General features: G+C 37.5%; 1 protein-coding gene across 1 annotated transcript in view; it reads left to right on the top strand.

The window, feature by feature from the left end:
• The window catches only part of LOC126179459 (ankyrin repeat domain-containing protein 29), a 597,930-nt gene that overhangs the window by 572,468 nt on the left and 11,239 nt on the right, over window positions 1–14,223 (top strand). The window contains exons 6-7 of the mRNA XM_049924610.1: window positions 8,618–8,815; window positions 9,157–9,252. Coding sequence (XP_049780567.1) covers window positions 8,618–8,815; window positions 9,157–9,252 — 294 coding nt within the window. The remainder of the gene's footprint in view (window positions 1–8,617; window positions 8,816–9,156; window positions 9,253–14,223) is intronic.

Raw genomic sequence — 14,223 nt, 5'->3', positions numbered from 1 at the left:
ATGAACACGGAAGATTTCACAAAGGTATATCCTGCATTTACAATGTTTTCCTCATGAAAAACATAACTGAGAAGACAGTAGAACCGCACCACCTACATTGTCTGTATGGACTATCAAAGCCTTTTATGGATCTCTGAGGTAAAAGCTGTGGTATGGGACTTCATGGACAGGAGGGGAAGCCCTCAAACATTTTAAAGAAGTGTCACAATGCACAGATGTGTTCAAAGAAGAGGCTAGGGCAATTAATTTCAGTATACTGTACTTTGTCGCTGATTTGATTTAATTTATAGTTACGGATACCTTTTGAGAAAGGAAAACTTCTATTGTTATGGCCTATTATGAAATGACATAAATAGCGATAGCTTTGTCTTGATGCAATAAGGTGGTGGAACTGCACAATTTCAAAATTTCTCTGCTTAAAACAAGGCACTCTGTGGTCCATCTCGTGAAACCATGGCACTCTGTGGTCCATCTCGTGTCCTCTGCATGTTGGCAGTTAATAAAAAATACATTAAAATGGTCAGCCAATTTACTTTCTTTGATTGTGAGACCTTGCTTTGTCAAGAACTTAATATTGGCAGGAAAACTGAGAAAATGCGATAGAAGCCTGGTTCATTAAGAAGAACGCTAAGCAACAAAGTAAGGAAGAAACGTTGCTGAACTTCTACAGAACAGTCTACATCTACATATATACTCCGCTAGCCACCAAGCGGTGTGTGGCGGAGGGCACAATTCGCGCCAAAGTCGTATCATCCCCCCCCCCCCCCCCCCTCTCTCTCTCTGTTCCTCTCGCGGATCGCACGAGGGAAAAACGACTGTCTGAACGCCTCAGTACGAGCTCTAATTTCCCTTATCTTTGAATGGTGATCATTGCGCGGTTTGGAAGTTGGTGGTAATAATATGTGCTCTACATACTCGGTGAAGATAGTTTTTCGGAATTTAGTGAGCAGCTCCTTTCGTTTAGCGCGCCGTCTATCTGCAAGTGTGTCTCACTTCAAATTTTCTATGAGATCTGTAACGCTCTCGCAATAGCTAAATGTACCAGTCACGAATCTTGCCGCTCTTCGTTGGACCTTCTCAGTCTCTTGAATCAGACCCAACTGGTAAAGATCCCATACAGACGAACAATAATGGACGAACTAACGTATTGTAAGCTATTTCCTTTGTTGAAGGTCTGCATCGCTTCACGATTCTACCAATAAACCGCAATCTAGAGTTCGCCTTGCCTGTTACTTGGGTAATCTGATCATTCCATTTGAGACCATTTCGAATAGTCACACCCATATACTTGACGGATGTTACCGCTTCCGAAGACCATTTATTTTGTACTCCTACATTAATGGGGATTTTCGCCTTGTTATACGCCGTAGGTTACACTTACTAATATTGAGAGATAACTGCCAGTCATTATACGACGCATTTATTTTCTGCAAATCCTCATTGATTTGTTCACAACTTTCGTGTGATACTACTTTCCTGTAGACTACAGCATCATCGGCAAACAGTCTAATGCTGCTGTCAATACCATCAACCATATCGTTTATGTAAATCGTAAAAAGCAGCGAACCTATTACGCTCCCCTGGGGCACACCTGAAGTTGCTCTTGTTTCTGTTGAAGTCGCCCCGTTCGGGGCTACATACTGCTCCCTGTCTGTTAGAAATATTTCTATCCAACCGCATATGTCATCGGATAGACCGTAAGCGCGCATTTTTGGAGCAAGAGACAGTGCGGAACTGAGTCGAACGCCTTTCGAAAGTCGAGAATTATGGCATCAACCTGGGAGTCGGTATCTAGAGCCTGTTGTCTATCATGCACAAAGAGGGCCAGCTGTGCCTCGCATGACCGCTGTTTCCTAAAACCGTGCTGGTTTGTGCAGGTGAGCTTCTCAGAGTCATGATGTCTGAACACAAAATATGTACCATGATTCTACAACAAAGCGATGTCAGTGAAATTGGCCGGTAATTATGTGCATCCGATTTTCTCCCCTGTTTTATAGATTGCTAAGACGCGCACCTTCTTCCAGTCCCGTGGAACTTTCCGCTGTTCCATTGATCTCTGATAGATGATGGATAAGAATGGTGCTATATTTGTAGCATAGTCAGCATATAATCTTACAGGGATACCATCTGGGCCAGATACCTTCCTGGCGTCTAAGGCTCTTAACTGTTTTACAATCCCAGGTTGTTTTTAAAATCTGCTGATAAAATATTGCTTTCAAATTCATTAAAAGAATCCCTCATTGTCCTTCTGACAACTGCTTTCATTCCGCATAATTTCTGTTTGTCAGCAGGGCAGTGACTATGTTTAGAACGACTATGCCAAATTATCTCTTTCTCAGCAACTTCCTAATATGTCTGTTGTACCAAGGTGGATCCTTTCCCTCCCCTATATTTTTGCTAGGCACATAGTGGACAATACCTTTAAATTCCAGCCAAAGATGCTCAATATCTTTGTGTCCCCCAGTGAATGCTTGGAACTGACTATGAAGATATTTGTTAATGACACTTTTATTTGCTTTCCTAAACAAGAAAACTCTACCCTGGTTCTAATTTTTTTTTTTTTTTCACCGACATAGATGCCACCCACAATGACATTATGGTCGCTAATACCTTCTTCTAGATTAACTTACTCAAAAAGATCAGGTCAGTTTGTAGCCAAGATATCTTATACGTACAACCAATCTACAGATACAAGCTGAGAGACTTTAGCATCAAATCAAAGTGAAGATGGAAAGGTAAGTCTGACATTCACAGCACATTGAAGGGCCTGATGCATGTACATGATGATGATTTATTCATGTTGTTGCTGCTGCTGCTGCCGCTGTTTTGGCCTTCAGTCCAACATTCCATTCATAAATTGACTGAAATAATTGTTACAAACACATTTTTGCCATTATCGGTGACTTAATTTCTTCACAACAGTAGTTCTCTGGATGTCAGTGTGGTCAACTACACATGAAATTTTGTCATATCCATAACTGATAAGTAGGAGAAGAGGACCTCATCCACCAGGAATATTAAAACACTACTATCTGCTATAATTTCATTATCTATTTACTGGCAACTTGTTTCAGCGATACATTACTCATCATCAGGTGCTTTAAATATATAGTGACTGATTTTTCCTCAAAGACATAAGTCAGAAAGCCCAACATGAAAATAACCAGTTTCCACATCAGCTATTGTAATAAGCAACCACACACAGTGAGACCATGTGTGATTTTTCTTATTACGAGAACTCATGCAGATATGATTATTTTCACATTGGTGTCTCTGAATAAATGCCTTTCAAGAAAATTCAGCCACTGTATTCCCTTCAATCGTTATCAAAGTTAAATGAACACCATGTTCTATCATCCACATGTTCTGAACCAGATAAGGTTAATTAGTCACAACTACTACACAACTTATTTGAGAACTGTTGCTTCCCAGTTCTACACAAAATAACTCTATCCAATGGTAATATTTCTCCAATGAATATCCCAGCTCATTCATTGCCATGATATTGGGGAATGGAAAAATAAAAGACTTTGCATACAGTTAAAAAATAATTGGAATTCAAAGAGTCTCGGAAAAAACAAATAGTTTATTTTGCACTTTTGCCAACTTATCCAGTGTGGTTCCTCTGGCAGAAACTTTCTAGAACCATAGATTAGACCTAAAACAAAAGGTGTTGCCGAATAGTCGTGTCGCATACACTAAATCATAGTTCTGTTTCAAAAATCAGAAACTGCTGAAGACTGTCAACTTCGCTCTGTACTTTTCTTTTGAATAATTTGTTTTCTGTCTGGTTTGATGAAGCTCATGATGGATTCCTTTCTTGTAGCAACCTGTTCATCTCAGAGTAACACTTGCATCCTATATTCTCAGTTATTTTTTGTATGTATTCCAATCTCAGCCTTTCCCTGCAGTTTTGCCCTCTAATACTCTGTCCATTACCATGAGAGCTATTCCATAGTGGCTGAACACACATCCTGTCATCATGTCCCTTCTTCTTGCTATTGTTTTCCGTACATTTCTTTCCATGGTGATTCTGCTGAGCACCACCTCATTTCTTATCTCATCAGTCCACGTAATTTTCAACATTATTCTACAGCACAACCTCTCAAATACTTCAACTATCTTCTTTTCTGGTTTTCTCACAATTCATGATTCATGATTCACTGTAGTGCCATAAATGTACAGTGTCAGAAATTTCTTCCTCAAATTGAAGGCTGATGTTTGATACTAGTAGGCTTGCCTTGGCCAGGAATGATCTCTCTGCCTAAGCTAGTCTGCCTTTCGTGCCCTCCTTGGTTCATTCTAAAGTGTCATTTTGCTTTCATGGTAGCAGAATTCCTTAACTTCATCTGTTTCATGATCCCCATCTTTGATGTTTAGTTTATTGCTAACCTCATTTGTGCTACTGCTCTCAACTTTCATCTTTCTTCAGTTTAGTCTGAGTCCATATTCTGTACTCATTAGACTGTTCATTTGGTTCAGTGGATCCTGTAGTAGTTCTGTACTTTCATTGCAGAATGTCGTCAGTGAATCTTTGGCATCCTTTCACCCTGAGCTTTAACCCTGCTCTTGACCTTTCTTAATTTTTGTCATTGCCTCTTTGATGTACAGATTGAACTGTAAGAGTGAGAGACTACATTCTTGTCTTACACCCATTTTAATCTGATCTCTTCATTCATGGTCTTCCATTCTCATTTTTCTCTTATTGTTCTTGTAGCTGTTGCATACCACCCACCTTTTGCTGTAGCTTACTCCTGTTTTTCTTAGACTTTTGAACATCTTGCATCCTTTTACATTGCCACATGCTGTTTCTAGAGTGGCAAATCCTATGAACCTGTTCCGTAATTCTTGCACCCATTATCAGTCACAATACAGATACTCAGTTTTCTTTTCCATTCTTATGTATACTATTCTTGTCAGCAACTTGGATGCATGAGCCATTGAGCTGATTGTCCAACAACTCTCACACTTTCTCTGTTCCTGCTATCTTCATGTTTGTGCAGATGATGTTTTTCTGAAAGTCTGATGGTTCATCTGGAGACATACCATTGTACAGTCTACGCACCAACTTGCGTAGTTACTTTGTTTCCTCTTCGAAAAGCATGTTATCTGTCCCTTATTTGATCACAAGTCTTCTGAAGCTATATTAAACACGGCCTTTAATATTAGCTCACATGTGTTTTACATATTGACTCCTATTTCTTCCTCAAGCACATCATCACAAAAGTCCTTCACCAAGCAGAGGCCTTCAGTGTACTCCTTCCACCTATCTACTCTCTCCTCAAAGTTAGACAATGGAATTCTCATTGCACTCTTAATGTTGACACCCTTGTTATTAATGTCAGTTGTTATGACTTTTCTATATGCTGCATCAGTTCTCCTGATGACCATTTCTTTTTTGATTTCTTACCATTTCGCTGCAGCCACTTTTACTTGTCTTCTCTGCATTTCCTATTTATTTCATTCTTATGTGACTTACAGCTCTGTTTTCCTTAATTTCTCTGAATACTGTTGCATTTCCTTCTTTTGTCAATGAACTGAATTATTTCCTCTGTCACCCAAGGTCCTTTGCAGTTACTTCAGTTGAGTATATTTGTGTGTTAATTTCTGTAGGTTTCTTTTTTAGAGACATCAGTTCTTCCTACACTGAACTGTCCACTGTGCTATTCATCATCGCATTATCTAAAGCCTCAGAGAACTTCAAACATGTTTCATCATTCCTCAGTACTTCAGTATCCTACTTGCTTCCACATTGGTTCTTCCAACTGGTGCCCATAAACTTCTGTCCACCCTTCATCATTACTAAATTGTAATTGGAGCCTATATCTGCTGCTTTGTGTCCCTTTCAATCCAATGCCTGATTTAAGACTTTCTGACCATGATTTAATCCAGCTGGAATTTTGGTGTACCTCCAAGGCTTTTTCCAATTATACGTCTCCCTTCTGTGATTTTTGGATCTTGTGTTCATTATCACTAGCTGAAATTTATTGCAAAACTCAATTATCCTTTCTCCTCTCTCATTCCTACTACCAAGCCCATATCTCCTATAACTTGTTCTGTTTCTTTCCCCTTCTACAGTTTTCCAATCTCCCATGATTATTAGATTTTTGATATCCCTTTACATACTGATTTACTTCTTCAGTATCCTCATACACTTCCTTTATCTCATCATCTTCTACTTATGACATTGGTGTGTATACATAAACTATTGTTGTTGGTGTTGGTTTGCCATTGATTCTGATGAGAACAAAACATTGGTGTGTGTATATATATGAACCATTGTCGTTTACATTGGTTTGCTGTCAATTATCATGAGAGCATCACTGAATTGTTTGCAGTAACTCACTCTATTCCCTACCTTCCTATTCACAAAAGTCCTACTCCAGTTGTACCCGTTTATGCTGCTGTTGATATTACCCTTATACCCATTTCACCAGAAATCCTTGCCTTCCTTCCACTTCACTTCACTCCACTCCACTTCACTTCACTTACCCCCACTGTGACTAGATTGAACCTCTGCATTTCACTTTTCAGATTTTCTATCTTCCTTACAATGTTCAAACTTATGACATTCCACACTTCAACTCATATTATGTTACCCTTTCATTGGTTATTCTCATGATTACCTTTTCCTTGGCAGACCCCTCCCAGAGATCTGAATAAGGGACTAATATGGAATCTTATAGGACACCAAATCTGTTATTTACACTCCGCAATTGCAATTGGCTTCTTAAACTCCCGAGTCCAGAGTAATACATAGAGTAACTCAATATTGAGTTTCATCAGGCAGCCAATGTTGTTATTGCAGATTGATTTTATTGTGCCTCAGTATGCAGCATTCCCATTTGCTCCCCCCATAAATTCTGCTAAGTATATTCCTTAGCTAGGTGGTGCCTCCTAGCAGGATCTCATGATAACAGATGTTTTGTGTTCTAGTTGTTCGACTTCATGGAAAAAAACACTGACTAGTTAGAGCAGTCCAGAAGCTTGCAAGAATATTATATGATGAATCAAAACAAAGATCCAGGCAATACTTGGTGTAGAAAAACCCTCCCAAACCACAATGGACGAAGAAAAACACCCATTGTATGTGTGTCACTCAGATGCATTACATGCAGAGATGAGCTACAAAAATACCTCTCTAAAAATTGTACTCAGGCTATGACAGCTCCATCCAGTGTACTTAATATACTGCAGGCAAAAGTGCTCATCAAATTAAAAACCAAACAAGATAATTTACCATCATGAAATCTCATGTCCTTATCAGCAGATGTTAAGGCTTTTGACTTCACTAGAAAGGCTTTGTGGTTGGGACTCCACTCCTTAGAAGTAAACATATAAGTTTATACACCTCCTTTCCCAACTGTTCCATGTAGAATGTTTGATCTTCTAATACTTTCAATAACTACTTCATTATACATTAATCAAGTGACACTTGTACCTTTCGACCACCCAATAAGAAAAGAAATATGGAGAAACCTGCTGTACTGTCTTAATCTAAATGCTACAAACCACTAGTTAAATCCCAGCAAAATTATGAAAATACCAGGAAAGACAAACAGCATTGTGGAGCTGTTAGAGGGGGTGTACCTTTAATTTTGTTATTTAATTTTCCTCTCCTAATAGGAGAATAATGTGGCCATGGTGCTCTAGTGGTTAGAGCACTAGACTACGGTCCTTGGTGTCCCGGTTCAATCCTGAATAGGGATGGGCATGTTCCCTTGTTTCAGTCCATCAAGGATAGCCCCCAGTCCACTCAGGCAGCTGTCAAAATGAGTACTGGAAATCTTTCCCAGGAATAACAGGTAGCCAAGGGAGGAGCCCATCACCACTTAGTGCTTCTGTGAATAAAAAGGCTGCTCTCTACCTGCAGTAAGGCTGATGGTGCAGTCACGGACTTGTGCTGCAGACTTTGCCATAACTTTACTTTTTAACAGAAAAATAAAATACTGTGGAAAGGTTGCACTTTCTAAATTAGTTTCTGATTCTCACAATGTGCTCATAGTTTTGCTCAGTGACTTGTGTGTGTGCACACTATTTGCCATGATTGTTGGTTGATTGTAGATTGGGCAACTGATAATGTCAGCAAATGAATTAGCTATAAATTACCCTTATATTCACCACTGTTGTTCAGTCTCTCTCTCTCTCTCTCTCTCTCTCTCTCTCTCTCTCTCATATACCTGTACCATCAAATACAAAGCTGCTTTATCCTTCAAAATTTACACCATGAAATCTGTGCCTGTCAGCTGCAAATGTGAGCTCTACATCATATACAACAATACAGTATGTATACCACAATCTTTTTATCATCTGGGACTATTTGTGGTTCAATGTGAGAATTTAAGATATTTATATAGCACTAGGAGAAATGCTAATTTTTTAAAAATTAAAGCATTATTAACATATAGTAAGATACTGGGTCATATTTCAAACTGAAAAAGTGGAGAAAATGACTTTATTACTTGAGGGAGGTGAATGTCACACTCTTTATAGCTGCTATTTTTGATGGAGGGTGGCAATATATTTCCTATGGTTGAACCTGAAACAGCAGAGTTCCTTCATGCAAAATTTGTGCCACAGCATGAATTAACTGAGGAAACTTTCTTTTTATTCTCAGGACAGGGCAACACCACTATTCATTGCTGCCCAGAACGGTCACTTAAAAGTGCTGCTCTTCCTTTTGACTCAAGGAGCTGATCCAGAGCCAAGGCGCACTGATGGTGCTACTCCACTGTGGATAGCTGCACAAATGGGTCACGATCATATTGTGCGGCAACTTCTAAAAGTGGGGGCTAAAGTTGATGCTACGCGACATGTGAGTTTCATAATCTCACCACAGTTTTATTTTATAAGAAGATATATTATTTATCTTATGTACCAATAAAGTTGGTTTTTGCAGAGATATTCTTAGTGCCCAAGCACATAAATTTTCTTTACCATGAGGGAATAGCTCTTTAAGATGCAATGAAGTGAAATTAGTTTGTTTATTAGAATAAGATGACATAAACTGAACACATAAAGTCTCTAACAAGTCTATGATCATATGAAATCTTAAAATAAATGTGACAGTGTCACTAATTAGTATTTTTACATTTAAATTTAGTGTATTCTGCTGCAAAAAGATAAGTTACATATTTATTGTCATTTTGATTTCAGGATGGGGCTACACCATTGTTCAAAGCTGCTCATAAGGGCCATACAGCTGTAATAGAAGAACTCCTTAAATTCAAACCAAATCTTGGCCTTCTTCCTGTAAGTACAGTGATAATAAAAAAATTCTATTTTCTGTTGTAGTCAAACACACAAATGATACTTCAGTCAAAAATTTTGACAAGAGATATTACCAGTTAAACAATATTATGATGGGGTTTTATTATATACATGTGTGTAAATACATACATGTGTTTATAAACTCACATGCATGCACGTATGTGCCGCTGGCCCCGTACAACAAAATAAGTTGAAAAATAGAGTAAAACAAGGAAGATTGTGTACATTGTATTAGTAGAATGATGATATCTTTTCAATTACTTCTGACTATGAATTTAATTATACATGTAGCATTGATTAAAAAGATATTCAAATGCTATAAGAAAGAAAACTTGACTGTGTCTGCTTGTCGACTGAATGGTGTTTCTTTGCTGCCAACATTGTCTTCAACAAAATATCAGAACTTCCATAGTGTATGCATTTCGTTGATGCTCCACATAACTGAATTCCATCTCCTCTGTGGTTATTAATTCAACGACAGTCATCTTTTACTCATTTTGTACTGTAATGCTATGCTTTTGTGCATCTAATCTTATTACCATAAACGAAATTGTGATCATTTTGTTGAAACACTGTTGATCTAGTGCACACTTATTACTCACATCTTTAGTCATAGCATCCTTACAGCCAGAAGCACAATTCAAAACAGGAACAATTTCAGTTTTTTTGTGAACTTTGGTTTTGATTTTTATCTGCTTTTAACAATGTGTTCAGACTTTTTTGATTTCTTCCCAAAATTAAGCCACACAGAACACTGCTTCCCTGAAGTTGACTGCTTTTCACTTTTCTGTCATGTTCTTGTCATTGTCCATTTCCTTTATAAGGATGTAAGAAATTGTCATAGATATTTTCTCTTCAGTGTTTCCAGCATACCTTAGCCCACTAGCAGGCACAGTGATGATAATTTTAATAGTAGTAGAAAGGCTTTCTCGTGGGGTGCTATCCAACAGAAGAAGACCTTATCTTGGTATATTATTCAAAACTGGAAACTTCTCTACAAATGTTAAAATCTAGTAAAAACCAGTCCTCAAATGTGGTGATAGAAATCCAAACATAATTCTGGATTGCATAATGTACTGGACATGTATTAACAGATACAGGGGTAGACAAAAGTGTGTAAACACCAAAAACAAAATACATTACCATGCCTAATATGGCATAGGAAAGCTATTGAAATTCAAAACAGCTTTCAGTAATTTCAAAATAGATAAATACACATACTGTATGGTTTTCATTGGGATCTTATGCCATCCTTCCTGTATAGAAGCGGCATGAACAGGTAATGATAATGAAGGTGGATGATGATCATGCTCCCTTTTCTCCAACACAGACCACAGAGACGCAATAATATCGAGATCTAGTGATTTGCGACTAGGGTATACTTGACAGTTCATTCTCATGCTCACAGAACCAGTCTAGCATGAAGCAAGCTTTGGGAATAGCGGCTGTGTTTTCTTGGAACACAGCATTACCATTCGTGAACAGACATAGAATCATGGGATGGACCTGATCAGCCAAAACAGTCACATAATGTGACTTCGCAGAATCCGTAGCGCAGCAGTAGCATTACTGCCTACCATGCAAGAGGGCCCAGGTTTGATTCCTGGCAGGGGACTGGGTGTTGTATGTCCTTCATCATCATTTTCATCATCATTGACATGCAAGTCACCAAAGGAGATATCCTGGCTGATAAACGCCATATGATTTCATTTCATTTTATGGGGCCCATGGAATACAACAATATGACTGCCCAAATCATTACCAAATCCCCACCACATTTCTCTTGGGACGTGAACTTGGTCAAAAGGTAGCAACAGTGTCTAATAAAGCTCCTCTTACCGAACAACTTTTTTACATTGCTCTGTAGTCCAAGTTTTATGGCTATATATCATATTTTTCTGGTATAAGCATTTGCATCACTGATTAGTGGTTTTGGAATTCCAGCCCATCCTGCAATTTCCTGGCTATGGAGCTTGCTTCGTGTTGTTTAGGTGCTGACAGAATTTACAGTTGCAATATTCAGTTCTGCAGTGACTTTCACAACTGTCATACCCCTTGGTTTTTTCTTCACAACTCTCTTCAATGATCACCTCTCAGGATAATGCTCAACACACTTTTTCCATGTTGTGACTTAGCGGATGATGCGTTTCTACTTTCCCTGTATGCGATATAAATTTTCGATATCGTGTCTCTTGAAACACCAAAACTGGCATCATGGACTCACAAATACACAGAACACTACTCTCACCACAAGTGATGCACAGCATATTGAGGGCAGTGCATAGGTGCTGTTCATGGTTGGATTAGATTTGATTTGATTAGATTGGATTGGATGAGCTTTTCCTTCCAAATTATTCATAGTGAGGAGATCCTCTGGGATGTGTAATATGTCAGAAAATGAGAACACACAATAAATATTTACAAAATGAGAATAGATATGCCAATGTACCTTCTCTTAATCAACTCTGGTCATGCATAGTCAAATAAAAACATTTTATGACACTTATTTCCAGTGATTGCATTACTGCACAAAATTTCATTTGGTTCTACTAAGAAATTCATCAGTGGAGTAGAAGGAGATGGCCACCAGTAAATCCTTTATAATCTTTTCAAACTGAACAACATTATTAGTTTAACTCTTTAAGGATGCTAGCATTTTATTGATAATGTGTATTGCTGAGTAGTGGACACCTTTCTGAACCAAAGTAAGTGAATTTAAATCTTTGTGAAGGTTATTCTTATTTCTAGTGTTGATTCCTTGAACTGAGCTGTTGGTCTGGCAAAAGGTATATTGTTAATGATAAGTTTTATTAAGGAATAAATATATTCAGAAGCAGTAGTTAGTATCCCCAGTTTCTTAAACAGCCCTCAGCAGAATATTCTTGAGTTCATAATATAGATAATTTACTGAATATTGCACATTCTTGGGCTCAGGAAACTTTAATTTAGCTTGATGAGTTACCCCAGAAAATAATCCCATAAGACATTACAGAATGAAAGCATAGTACACTAGTTTTTTTATTGCTACATCAACTGTGTCTGACAACATTTGCACAGAAAATAAGAGATTTGTTTAGGCATGTCAGCAGTTCTATGATATTCTCCTCCCAATTAAATGTATTATCAAGCTATAATCTGAAGAATTTAACACTGTCAACATCTTCTATCAGCTTGTCATAATATTTTAGGCACATACAAGCAGGAAACCTTTTACAGATTCTGAAGTGCATATGTTTTTTCACACTTTAGGAATCCAAATTGTGACTTGGATATTATTTTATTTGTGATCAGATGGTTACGAGGTCAACTGTATATCATCTTTTCTAAAATTTTTGAGAATGTGAGCAAAAGTGAAATTGGATGGTGATTTGATGGTATTTCTTTATTTCCCTTCATATAAAAAGGCTTAACTTTGGCAGTTTCAGGCATTCAGGAAATAATCCACTGATAAAACCTGCAAACAAAATGACATTGGCATCTGGTAATTTTACTGATGAAAGTTCATTGATACATACAAGAAAAAGCAAGAACCGTAAGATGGAACCTTGGGGCTCTAAGATTATTCCCACTTGGATGACGCCTGATATCTTAATACATATCGCTTTCCTATTGATATCTTTGTTTTCTGTCAGAGATTAGGATTTGAACCATTTTGCAGCATTTTCTGTTATACCGTAATATTCTAATTTACTTAAAAGGCTATTATCATTTAAGCAGTCAAATGCTTTTGACAGGTCATGAAATATACCAGTAGCCTGTAATTTATTGTCTAATGAATTAAGTACATTCTTACTGTATGTGTAGATAGCCTTCTCAATATAGGAACCCTTTAGAAATCCAAATTGTGACTTGGATATTTCATTTGTGGTCAGATGGTTACGAGATCAAATGTGTATTATCTTTTCTAAAATTTTGGAGAATGTGGGCCAAAGTGAAATAAGATTGATGGTATTTCTTTATCTCTCTCCTTACAAAAATCTTAACTTAAGCAATTTCAGCCATTCAGGAAATATTCCACTGGTTGATTACACAAATAACTTAAATGTCACTAAACTCAGAGGCAAACTGTTTAATCAACTCCATTGATATATTGCCATAGCCACTAGAATTTTTTTGATTTTAAGGATTTTGTGGTGGGCATTACTTCTACTGTTGCTGTGAGGACCATACTCATTTTTATTGTAGTGCCTGGTCTGAGATATCCCTTGGAAGTGTTTACTGAACCTTACAACTCCATCTCTTCAGTAACAGTTATGAAGTGCTAATTGAAAAGTTCAGCAACACTGCACACCTCTCTTACCATGTATTATTTACTCGTAATGCTATGTGCTCCTCTTCATCTCTCATTCTACCAAGTGTCTTCCTCCATTATATCCCATATTCCCTTTATTTTGTTATCTGGTGTGAGTATCCTTTTCCGATAATACATTTGTTTTGATGTCTGTATTGCTATCTTCAATATTTTGCATTATGTTTTGTAATGATCTATAGCATTTACATCAGAGGTGTTTCTGACTGATAGACATAGTTTCCATGGCTTTTGTGTAGACTATGGTCAAATCAGGGTTAGTTTTGGGAGAAACCAGTTTTCAAATAAGTTAAGGATCTTATTAATAAAAGTTTGTGTTTCTCATTTATGCTGTGAGCATTATACATATCACTCCAGTTCATCTCTTTGAGGAGTTTCCTACAACAATCAATTTTTGACTTACTGACTACCATCTTGAACTCAGATTTAGTAGATTTTATATCTGATCAGTATTAACATTCAACTAAAGGAGTTGCATGTCATTATCTGAGACACTAATTATTATTGGTTTTATAATATAATTTTGTTCAGTAGACATTTCTATAATGATATAATCAATGGTCATCTTTGAGGCCTTAACTATCCTAGTTGGAAAGTTAGCAATATGAATTAAGTTGAATGACAATCCTACTGAGTGTGATAAG

The sequence above is a fragment of the Schistocerca cancellata genome, chromosome 1 (assembly GCF_023864275.1).
Source record: "Schistocerca cancellata isolate TAMUIC-IGC-003103 chromosome 1, iqSchCanc2.1, whole genome shotgun sequence".
In the NCBI taxonomy this organism is placed as follows: domain Eukaryota; kingdom Metazoa; phylum Arthropoda; class Insecta; order Orthoptera; family Acrididae; genus Schistocerca; species Schistocerca cancellata.
This window is presented reverse-complemented; position numbering and strand designations above follow the sequence as displayed.